The 11,537-nt window shown below is 40.9% G+C and overlaps 1 protein-coding gene across 6 annotated transcripts in view; it reads right to left on the bottom strand.

The window, feature by feature from the left end:
- Positions 1 to 1,065: 1,065 nt before the first annotated feature.
- Positions 1,066 to 11,537, bottom strand: part of LOC115596728 (equilibrative nucleoside transporter 1-like) — a 41,201-nt gene continuing 30,729 nt past the window's right edge. For all 6 annotated transcript variants that reach the window (XM_030442106.1, XM_030442104.1, XM_030442107.1 and 3 more), the window contains 8 exons: positions 10,420 to 10,554; positions 9,348 to 9,445; positions 8,936 to 9,017; positions 7,917 to 8,002; positions 7,634 to 7,742; positions 6,112 to 6,197; positions 4,378 to 4,577; positions 1,066 to 3,162 (listed from right to left, as the gene is read on the bottom strand). In XM_030442106.1, the coding sequence (XP_030297966.1) occupies positions 3,051 to 3,162; positions 4,378 to 4,577; positions 6,112 to 6,197; positions 7,634 to 7,742; positions 7,917 to 8,002; positions 8,936 to 9,017; positions 9,348 to 9,445; positions 10,420 to 10,554 (908 nt within the window). In that variant the 3' untranslated portion in view covers positions 1,066 to 3,050. The remainder of the gene's footprint in view (positions 3,163 to 4,377; positions 4,578 to 6,111; positions 6,198 to 7,633; positions 7,743 to 7,916; positions 8,003 to 8,935; positions 9,018 to 9,347; positions 9,446 to 10,419; positions 10,555 to 11,537) is intronic.

Here is an 11,537-nt window from a genome sequence, read left to right as displayed (position 1 = left end):
GAAAAATCTGTTTGGTATTCAAGACCACCCCTTGACATAATTATACTTTAACTGTTGCTGGAGTTTTGTCCAATGTGGACTTTTTCCCTTCTTAATGGATCTTTTTTAAAGTAGGTGAAGTCGTGCCAGAGACCCTGCAACATCTTCAAAGTGCCAAAATGGGGAAAGGTTTTTTTTCCCCAGTTTGATCAGAACTCATGTGAACACACACACTCAGTAAAATCGATGTTAAAGGCGCCATATTATGGTCATTTCTGCTTCTTGACATGGTTCCTTGATGTCTAAATGGAATCTTAGTAACATGCTTTGGTCGAAAAAAGCTGAAGGATTGAGCACAGCAGGGTTCTCGAAACACCAGTTTCACAGCCCTGCTCCAGGTGGCCGGTTTCAGTGCCTTTCCCTTTAAATGCTAATAAAGTTGCGTAACATTTCAGAGGGAAAATTAGTATTAACAGTGATGACTGAAAAATTAAGGGAGATGTGGAACTATAGAAACTTTCTGGTGTTTGTTTTAAATGACCTCATTATCACAGGGTTTTTGAAAGTTGTGTGTACTGTATTTGAAACCATTGCTTCATTCTGGTGGGAGAATGTGATTTAGTGAACTGGGTGTATTCTGGGGCACGTGTGCTAATGGAGTTGAGATGGGGAAACCTCAAACCAAGTCATCTTTTTCTTACGACTTAAGTTTGTCCTCTTTGTGTCAAATTGTGACATTTCAGAGTGTTGAGTGTTTGAATCGGTGGCTTTAATTCATAAAGGTCGCTGAGAAATTACCAAGACAGAAGCGGAAAGGCTGCGTCGTCGTGACTGATGCGGAGGTGTATTCATGTGTCCCCTCTGGATGGTTTAACTTCATTATTTAGTCACATGCGGAGTAAGCGCAAGGAAAAGATCAGCGGAGGAACACAGCCAATCAGGTGGATTAAGTAAAAGATCTGATTGCATCAGCAGAGTGACCTAAAGATGCCTCGGTCTCTCCAGATGTTCTTTATTGCCAGATGATGTCTAACCTGCAGATGTCAAGAAGTGCATTTCCAAAAGTGACCAGCAGGAGGAGCCAGATTCTTAAAAATACACAGTTTTATTTTATCACAGAGCTGTTTTCAAGCTGCAATACAAGGAATATTTTATTGGCTGCCGCAGTACTCCCATACAAACACACAGACAGTATGGAAGTGCAGACCAATGTGTGCTTTTTACAAACATACGGCTGGTGTTATGAATACTGTGTACATGTAAAGCAGACTTTAAAAAAACAAAACAAAAACCACCAGAAGGCCACAAAAAAATGCAAAGAACATATAACACTGACGGGCCAAAAGGCCTTTAACTCCCCAAACATAACTAACCGAGCCAGAGTTTTAAAAATTGACTAAAAACAAGGGATGCACGACACGGCACGATATATATCAGGCCGATAATGGAACATTTACATTATCGGTTATCGGGAAATAATGAAATTATTGCTGATGAATGGGATTGATAACACAACAGTGATGTTGTTGCGGTCATGGCAAGTGTGTTTAGAAGAAGACAACAAAACTGTAACTTGCACTACATGTTTCACAAGTATTTGGAGAGGAGGGGGAAAGTTTAACACAATAAATCTTATTAGAGCGATGAATAATAAATCATCCATCTTTGTCTTTTTATCCTCAGGGGTACATAAACTACAGGTTATAGACTTATTTCAATAATACGGTATCGTATTGGCCGTGAGAAGCAGGTAATTATCGCTATCGGCTGAAAACATCCACATCGTGCATCCCGACTAAAAACTACTTCTGATATAAAACCTCTTCCATGAGAACACGTTTCATTATGAGAGATGTCTCCAAATCTCAGTCACGATGGCACATTTCATGTCACTGAAAGCTGCATATTTTTCTCTTTTTGTGCTGCGTTCAAAAACACAATATGGCTAAAAAGTCTGTCCAGGAAGACACAAACTGTAAAAACTTCACAACGTGGGATCAGAAAATGACATTTCTGCTTCTATTTGGCAGACAAAGACAAACTGAAACAAACTCACTTCATCTAAAAACTACAGGAGGGACAAAACGTCACTCTCTACGACAATGAATACTCTGTAGCTGTTAGTGGCCCAGATTACTGATTAAAACCTCGTCTGTAGGATTTAAATCGTCCTTACATTCTTTATGAAGCTCACACACACACACACATTCGCACACACACACACACACTTGACCCTAGTTAACACTGAAACTAGAGAGAGCAAAGCGGTTTACACGCAGCCACCTCATGGATCATGGCCTTCATCATTTCCCCACGTTGTCTTTATGTATTTGGTTTGATCAGAAATAAAAGCTGCAACAGTTCAGAGTGATGTAAAACTGGTTATCCAAAAAAAAAAAAAGCAGTTACGTTGAGGGTCACAGTTTACAAGGAGATGGGTTCTATTTAGAGGTTGACGTAGACGAGCCGAACACCAGAATCTAAGAGCCTCGTTTATAAAAACGTGTTTTATTTACACACCATCAGAACTTCATTTGATTACTAAAGAATGTGATTGTTTCAGAGAGAGTGAAAGAAGTGTATAACTTAACAACATAAAAACCATACTGCAACTTTTTTTTTTTTTTTTTTATAATTTTGTGCAAAAGCTCATCTAGTGAACGAGGCTCCTGAATGCTTTGTGTCCAGTCCGTCTTCATCAACAGTGTCTGAGCTCATCATTTGGCAGTTTCTTCTACATGACGAGTCCACTACAGCTAATCTCGGTTAACACTTTTGGTTTTGATTTGTTTGTCGAGTTGCTCTCCGCACTCTTCAATTTGTGTCAGAGAAGCAACCAGCTTGATCGATGGCATCAATTAGAAAAACAAACTTTTCAGTAACATGTTTCACTGTTTGAGACGAGTCTCTACCGCTCGCGTCAGAAGACCGCGGCCCTTTAGTCTTCTGGTCTGTGCTGTCTCCACTCAGCTGGAGGTTGTTGAGGAGCTCTCCCTTACAGAGTAATGACAGGGAAAGCGTTTGAGGGCGGTTGGTCTAATCTACATCTACTGAGGGGTCTGCTGGGGATTCTAGATCATGGCCCGGAAAGCAAACGAGACCGCAGCGCCCAGCGCCAAGCCGAGGGACAGGAAGAAGGCCATGATGGCCCCAGCCGTCTCTGCCTCATGCTGGGCCACCTTCCTGTTTAGAGACAACACAGAGACAAAAATCATTAGAAGGGACTGGTTCATCATGTCACACAGTGCTGTTTGTGGTGAAGTATAGATATGGACTCACTTAAAGGAATAGTTCAACATTATGTGAAATACGACTTCACGTTCTTCACAAGAGTTCAGTGCTCAGTGTTGTCTGTGGAGTTTTACAATTTATTTGACATATTTTATATGTTTTATGTTCAAATCTTTGTGTGTTCTGCTTTTAACAAACTTCTCCCTGGGGATAGCACGGTTAAAATTACAAGTCAACCACTCTTTTTCTGAGACAGTCAGAGGTCAGCATAAAAGACCGGAGGCAGGGGACACTGCCTACGTCTGATATTTGCCTACCAGCAGCCTGAAGCTCAGTAATTTATGAATTTCACCTCATCTAGCTAAAAAGCAAGGAACCTCTCTCTGGTTCGAATCCCCTGCTCCCCCGGGGTGGGACTGAGATACATGCCGAAGTATCCTTGAGCAAGATACTGAACCCCAGAATTGCTCCTGATGTGCAGTTGGCACCCTGTGGGGCAGCCACTGCCATCAGTAAGGGTCCTGCAATGAGCTGGCGACTCATTCAGGGTGTACCCTGGCCTTCGCCCATGAGTAGAACTGGATTTGGCCCGAGTAAGCCCCACAACCCCTCAGGGGGATAAAAAGCGGCAACATCCCGCAACCCTCACGGAAAAAGCGGAAAAGAAAACAAAACGAAACGAAACCTCTCTCTGTCCGTCTGGGTGCCATTTGCTTATCTCAACGATTATCCGATCTGCTTCACACTTGATGCCTCTCTCTCATTGGTGGTTGTGGTCTGACTCAGACAGTAAATGATGTAATCATCCAGATCTCAATCGTAAAAATCACACGTCTGATATATCAAGGGCGACTGTGTATTCAAACAAAACATCAGTGTGGTTTGGGTTTTGGGTGAGTAACAAGCTGCAACAGTTTAATGACAAACAACACTTTATCCATCCGATCACTTTGTCCAGTACCCAGATGTTTTTGCCATCTCAAACATCAAATTCAAAGACTTTTCAATGACTTTCCAGGCCCAATTCCCCTTGAGATCCTTTATAGCTTCAGGCTAGCTTCCTCCCCTGCTTCTGGTCTTTATGCTACGCTAGGGCTCCATCCTAAATCTAAAAAAGAGAACTCCTCCCGCAGACATGAACATACAGTGAGGGTTTGAAGTACTTACTTGGGTCCAAAGCACATGCAGAGACTGGCCAGGTATCCGTTGGAGAAGGAGAAGAAGATCATGAAGATGATGTACAGCGCGTCATGTGAGAACCACACGGGGAGGTAGTAACGAGGCTGGACGTTACACAGCATGAAGAGAGGGATGAAGACGACTCGCAGACCCACCAGGACAGGAAGCCAGAAACTGTCTTTACCCGGCTGGAGACAAACAGAGAAAAACATTTAACTTCAGTTATTAACAACACTGTGACATATTTTGGGATATTTTAATATTTTAATTTTTAATTTCTCTGGTGTGGTCATATACATGGATGTAGTCTGGATTTTTGGAGATAAATCTTTATTATACATGTATTTTAAATTGAATCTTTCTTAATCTTAACTGTTTTAAAGTTTGGTGCAACCGAATTTAAACTCAAACCATGATTATGTTTTAACAAGTTCCTCTGGAGAGATTTAGGAGCTAATTTGTTAACGTCCTCTCAATGTATTTTAATTCTATGTAACTTGTACGGTTAACAACTGTAACTTCATGGGAGAAACACATTTAAAGACACGAGTGACCAAATAACCCGGAGTCACAAAGACCCTCAGTGAAAACGGTCACGATCCTGATCAGCGTCGTCTTATGATGATAAATAAACTCACATGGTGCTGGAGCAGCTGACTACTGTTATCTGCCCTAATGTACCGAGGAGCTGCACTCAAGAGCAGGTCAGGCTGGTTTAGCAGACTGTACTCAGTCTGCACTGAATGAATTGATTCAATTTGGACCGCAGAAAATTGGACTTGGGTATTTTCTCAAAGAAGTTTTAAGAGATCTGAGTTTATCCCGTGAAAAGAAGAGGCCAATCCCCGGAAAATAAAATAATGGCAAACTTCTAGCAGAAGAGATTTTGGCCAGAAATGAGTTCATGACAATGGACACACTGCTCAGGGGACTTCTTTACATTTCACCAGATGTACATGAGGGAGAAGAGTGAGCAAACCTTCAAAATAACCACAGTCACAACTCTCTGACCACAAAACCACTTCCTTTACACAGAACACGAACGCACGCACACGCACACACACACACACACACACACACACACACACACACACACACACACACACTCTATTCTCCAAAAACAAACCTCTGATCTCAGCAACAAAACTTGTCTCCTTTATTTTCACACAGGCTGAATGACTGATGCGTTTCCACCGTTCCACTCATGACTCATTGATGTATTCCCGTGTAAACATTTTATTTGGCCGGAGGCTTTCATTAAAGCGTAAACAAACGTGTCTGCTGTCCACAGCACCAACTGCCCGCCAGACAACTGCAGATCACACTAAATATTTTGATAGCAACATTTTAAATGGCCTCTATGAGGCTACAGTGTTTATGAAGAGGACTTTTCTTATTGGATTAGTTTATTGATCAGCCTGTGAGAGGTGGCAAAGTTGGTCACTACAAACACAAATGTTATGTTCTTTCACTCCAAATGCTTTTGTTTTACTGTTTTTTGTATATTTTTTTGTCTGATGGCGATGTGTTTTTAGAGGAAGCACACATAAAAAGGTAATCATCAGGCAGGAATTACATTTTTGTCATCACAAACCTGCAGAAAACCTGACAGTTAGTTGGGACCAAGCCTGTGAACTACTTAAGCTGGCTCTGAACCCAAAGAGGAAGCCCAGTCCTTCAGAGCAGGTTAAAAAGACTGAGCACTGTTTTGTTGTTACTGACCCACATACAGACGGCCGTCAGACTCCTGCCAGCCCAGTCCATCATGTTGAAGAGGAGGAAACACGATACTGGGATGAAGTACTTTTCTGAAAATGGAGCGAGACAAACAAGTTGTTGTTAGCAACAAGACTGCCGATCTAAATACCCAACGTCCGTGAGCTTGGAAGGTGGAGCTAAATAAAGTTTAAAGCTTTCTCCCTCATGGAGGAAGTCAACTGTTATCCGCTTGGATTCACAGACTCAAAAGTAGACCCACAGTCTCAACAGAGAATCAAATCATCCTTAGAGACGTCGTAAACTATGTTGGTGCTGTGATTCATGAAGGAGAATGCTTGAAAACCTTTCCAAGCTACACTGCACGCCTACAGGGAAGAGGGGGTTTTATTTTAAGAATTCCAGAGGAGACGCTTCTGTGCTTAAAAGGATTAAAACAGCATTTTCAGTTTAAACTACATAGATCTGCAAGCAAAGCAACAGTCAAGTCCAATTTAGTGCATGACAAAGAAAGAAAAGGAAAAAGATTAGAGTCCAAGACTGTGAGACATTTGTGCCTCAGATTTTATCGCTGTCTGTTAGAGTCATTTCTTACTTTTTGGTTCACAGTAAAATTAGGTAAATTAGTTTAACCCCCAAGGACAGTAAACAATCTTGGGTGTGCCTGACTCTCCTGCATCTATTTAGTTTTTCCTACCCTATTCTAGCAGTCAGCATCTCATGTCATACATCATTTAATTAAGGAGAACTTAAAGTTTTGGTCTGGCTGATTTTAAAGTCACAGTTTCACATTTGCTCTGTCTGACAATGGATGAACGTTCCAGAAGTTTAAAAAACGCCGGCCAAGATTTGGTGTTTTTTTGCTTTTTGTGTACTATGAACTCAAACATCCAAGTTCAGCTTTTTAGATTAACTAAAACTTTTCTTCCTGAGGTTCTTGTCTAAGACTTTTTGTCTACATCTGAGCTTTCCTAAGCAAGTTACAGCCATTTATTATAATATCATGCAAGGTGTATTTTAGTTAAAGTGATCTATATATCTATATTTCATTTACTGATCATGCAGATGTGCCGATAAAGTTCAAGGAGTAAACAGAAAAGGTTAAAGAAAATCCTCACAGCGGACACTGGAGCAAAGCTGTTTGTATTTCTCAGAGAAATATATTATCTACTGAAAATGAACAAGAGGAAGAAACTGCGTTAACTACGGAGTCTCTGAATGCCGAAACCAGTCATGTGTGATACCACTCCACTGTACATGAGTTAAGCCTATGGTTAGGATCAGTGGTTTAAAAGTCATTAACATTTTTTAAAAAAGCTATTTTTAGGTTTGAGGGTTAACCTAAACACAAAACAACCGCTGTTACTGTCTGAGGTCAGGAATAAAGAATCTTCCCAGGCTAGTAAATGTCTCAACAGGGGCAAAACCCTGGCAGTCATCCCACTCAAATAAGGGATTATCAAAGTTTCTGTCTCACTAACTACTTTAGCAGTGCAACTTTGAGGAGATTTTAGATGTGCAGTCTCACCCCAGACGCCTCCATCTGCTACTGTGGACTTGACCTCGACTGTGACGGCTGGGAATGTTCCGATGGTGACGGTGAAGATGAAGCAGACGGACAGAGCCATCACCCAGATCTGATTACAGAGCACCAGACACAATAATCAATATTATGCAACCACTTTAATCTCAGTCATACATGTAGAAGGTAGAAAAAGAGGTCATGTAGAGGAATAGGGAAGTAAACATCTACAAATATTACGGGTTAGTCTAACTGTAGAAAGTGAAGTGTCACATCAGCTTCTGTTCACCTGTTTGAAGATGTTTATCACAGACACGCTGGGTTTGGGCTCTTCATCCATCAGACTCACCACCGGTCGCTTCTCTGCTGGACTTTCTGCAAAAAACAGCTCTCTGTCATCATGTTGGTCAAGTGAAATAAAATACCATCATACCCTCATTTAAGTGGGTTTTAATTGTTACGCAACACGTCCCATTACCAGCTCACAAGCTAGTAATTAACGCCACACGATCACATTAGTCAGTCGAGTCGTCGCTAAAACACAAACTGAAACACACATTTTCAGTGGGTTTGTCTTCCATTAGCAGTGTGTAGTAAACAGAGCAGGCCTAAGAGAGAGAGAGAGAGATGCCAAATGAAGGCACGTCTGGCACAAAGTGACTCATTATGATAGCATTTTAATATGATAAAGATTTTTTTTCACAGAAGTATGAATTCTCATTTTTTAAATTGACAAATTTAGATGACTCACAGTTGGAGCTCTTTCAAGGCTTGGAGATTAAACTCTCCTGACGGAATCACCCGTGTAACAGAAGAGTCACTTTGTTAGAAAACCATCTGGTTCTTCTACCTCACCACAGAAAAATGTAGCCGAAAGAAGTAAAAACCCAAAACTGTATGGCAAAGGTTTTTTTGCAAACTATGCCTGCTCAGCGTATGAAGAAACCAAAGCACCAAACCCCCAGCTTTTCATGCGGTGACACAACATTACTGTCGACTGTTGAGAGGTTGTGAAGGAATCAGTGATATTTTCAGGGGCAAACAAGTCATAAAAAATACTTATGGCAGCAGCTGCTCAGCCCACTTTATAACTGTGGAGGGGATCTTGATCCTTGTGGGTCATATTTCTCACATGGTCACAATATTTATTTGCATGTTAAAACCAAGATATTCTCCAATTTTAATGCCAAAGTCAAACTACAACAAAAGAAAAGCTTGTGTCCACAGGTCCATTTTCCATAATTATACCTTTTTTTTTGGAAAACTGGACCCTAAATATCTGAGCAGGCCTGTGACCACTGTTTGTACCTTTTCTAAGCAAGTCCATCTTGTTTTCCTCATCAGCAGAAGGTCTGGATCCACCACTCTCAGTATAGTACTGGAAAAACTCCTGTTGACGAAAACAAAATCCATAATGAGTCAATTTCATTGATCTTGCGGAGCAGAGATAAGGGTACAGGGGAAAGGACCTCATGTTCCCTGAGATGCTGTTTATTCCTACTGGATGGGTTTTCCATCACCTCACACACAAAGTCTAAAGACAGAGCTTTTATAAATCATTTATCTAAGGGCACTCAAGTCTTATCTTAAGTTCATAGGGAGCTTTCCAAAAAGTTAATAAACGCAAGCTGGCACATACTACAAAGTGGTTTTAAACAAATACCTCATGATAAAACATATTAGGAAGAACTCTGTAAAGCACTGTTACATGAAGTCTTACCATCCTGGGCAGAGCGAGGTAGGACATTATGGCCAGCAGAATAACAACACAGGCTGTGATGAAGTAGCCAAAAGAGCTGTCCTGCAGGGCTGAGCCGCCTACAGACGAAGACAAGACACACTGAGTCATGAGTGTTTTTTTAAGACATCATATATATTGATATAGCTCGACAGTTTTTCTTGTGGTTCACAGCTTTAGTCAGTATTCCTAAACCAGAAGCAACTAGGCACCAACATAAGAACTCAAGGAATATCTGATCATCAATACTACAATCAGGTTGAAGTAAAACCTGTGTAAGGTAAACATACTCTAGCACTCTAGTCATAGCAGCATAGTGAAGTACTCTGTAGACTCATAAATCCCTAATGGCAACATAATGCTAAATGTTATTGATGAGATTGTTGACAACTATAACAGTTCAATAGCTTTTATAGATTTATAGCCTCATCAGCTAAAGTTAGCATAGTCAAATGGTCTAAAAAGGGGAAATTTGTCCAACTCGATGCAAGCTGGGATCAGCTCCAGCTCCAGCTCCACCGTGACCCTGAACAGGATAAGTGGTGATAGACGATGGATGGATAGATAGATGGAGCCTGATGCAGTTGAAAAGCCAAGAAAATAAACTGTATTTTGGTTACAACAAGCTATTTGACAATCCAACCGATAACGGCTAAACTACACAATCTGCATCATGTCGTCAAGAGGAAACTCTCACAACAAAAAGGACTTCCAAGCAACTATCTCTGTTTTCAGAACTCTGTCTGTGAGGGCAAATATAAAGAGCAGCTGGTATAATTTCTTATCAGTCATTACCCATCTGGCTGACCTTTTACCAAAACAACATTTATCACTTAACACATTTAATTTTGAATCATGTTTGTACATAAAAGTGCACTTGAAAACTTTCACTTTAAAGCTTAAATAAACTTGTTAGCTACAAATTTTTACTTCACATCACTATTTTCATTATAGTTTTTACAAATTGTAAATTTCCTTTTGATCCATTATTAAATTAATTGTTGTGGCTGCAACGATAAAATAGGTGAACAAGTCCTTGATGTGTGGGACATACTGGCCAGTGCGCAGATCATGGAGAAAGCAGCGAAGGCGCCAGCGAGCCCCTGTCCGCTCATGATGGGCGTGGTGTAAGAGGCAGGCAGAATCCCTGCCAGCCCAAACAGACTGCCCTGAAGAATCGCCCCAAACGCTGGGGAGGAAACACAAAACAAGACGAGGATGTTAAAGAATTTCTTAACTTAAAGAGTTGTGTGAAACAGAAAAAACACCCCACAGCAACAGATACACAACAGGTACTGTGAGTTATGAAAAAACAATACATTTGCATCATGCTTTTAGAAAGCGTGTCATCTCTCCTTGCATGTGAAAGCAATTATTTTTCATGGACCTCTTTAAGTACCATTTTCTTGTCTTTTCTCTTTATCTCACTTTACACAAAGTTTTGACCGATAAGTTTCTTCAGACAAACTTGCATCACACCAATGGATTACAACCCGTTATCGAGCCAAGTTAGAAGTTAATTACTGTAGCTGCAGAAATCTATCATGTTTCCATAAAGAGGAATGTGCCGACGTCGATATCAAAGCCTCAAGGTCACACCGTCCTCCCCTCCAAATCAAACATGATGGGCTGTTCCTTCATGAGGACCTGGGGGTCAGGACCGGCCCAACGGGGATAAGGAGGGGGGTGAGCTTATCCCTGCTGCTCAGTGAGTCATTGTAAATAAACAAAGGCTGTGAGATTTGCAGACTGTGTTCTGAAGCTCAGTGTGCTATGAGAGAGTGGAGGATTTTCCCAACACAGTGGATGCAGAGGATGATGATCAAAGACAGAGAAGACACATGGAAATAATAATTTGCATGTGGAAATGTGGCAGAGGCAACCTCTAAAGTAAGGCACTCCAATACAAAAGCGCTGCAATTGATCTTCCCTTCATTAAGATTATAACGTTCAGTTTCTGTTTCAGAGGAACTGATTGAACTTTATGTTCATTTTGGATGTCTTACATTGTGTTGTGGTGGATTTGTATGGTGTTATTATTAGGAGTCGTTTCCAGTATCAAGTCTGTTATTAATAAAAATGCAGCCTACTGTCAAACTGACTCCACAGTTTCTGAGAAATCTTGAGACAAACACAGTGAAAGGAACAAGGACATTCATATAAAAAAAAAAA

The sequence above is a fragment of the Sparus aurata genome, chromosome 15 (assembly GCF_900880675.1).
Source record: "Sparus aurata chromosome 15, fSpaAur1.1, whole genome shotgun sequence".
Classification (NCBI taxonomy): domain Eukaryota; kingdom Metazoa; phylum Chordata; class Actinopteri; order Spariformes; family Sparidae; genus Sparus; species Sparus aurata.
The sequence above is the reverse complement of the archived record's forward strand: the minus strand, read 5'-3'. Positions and strand labels throughout refer to the sequence as shown.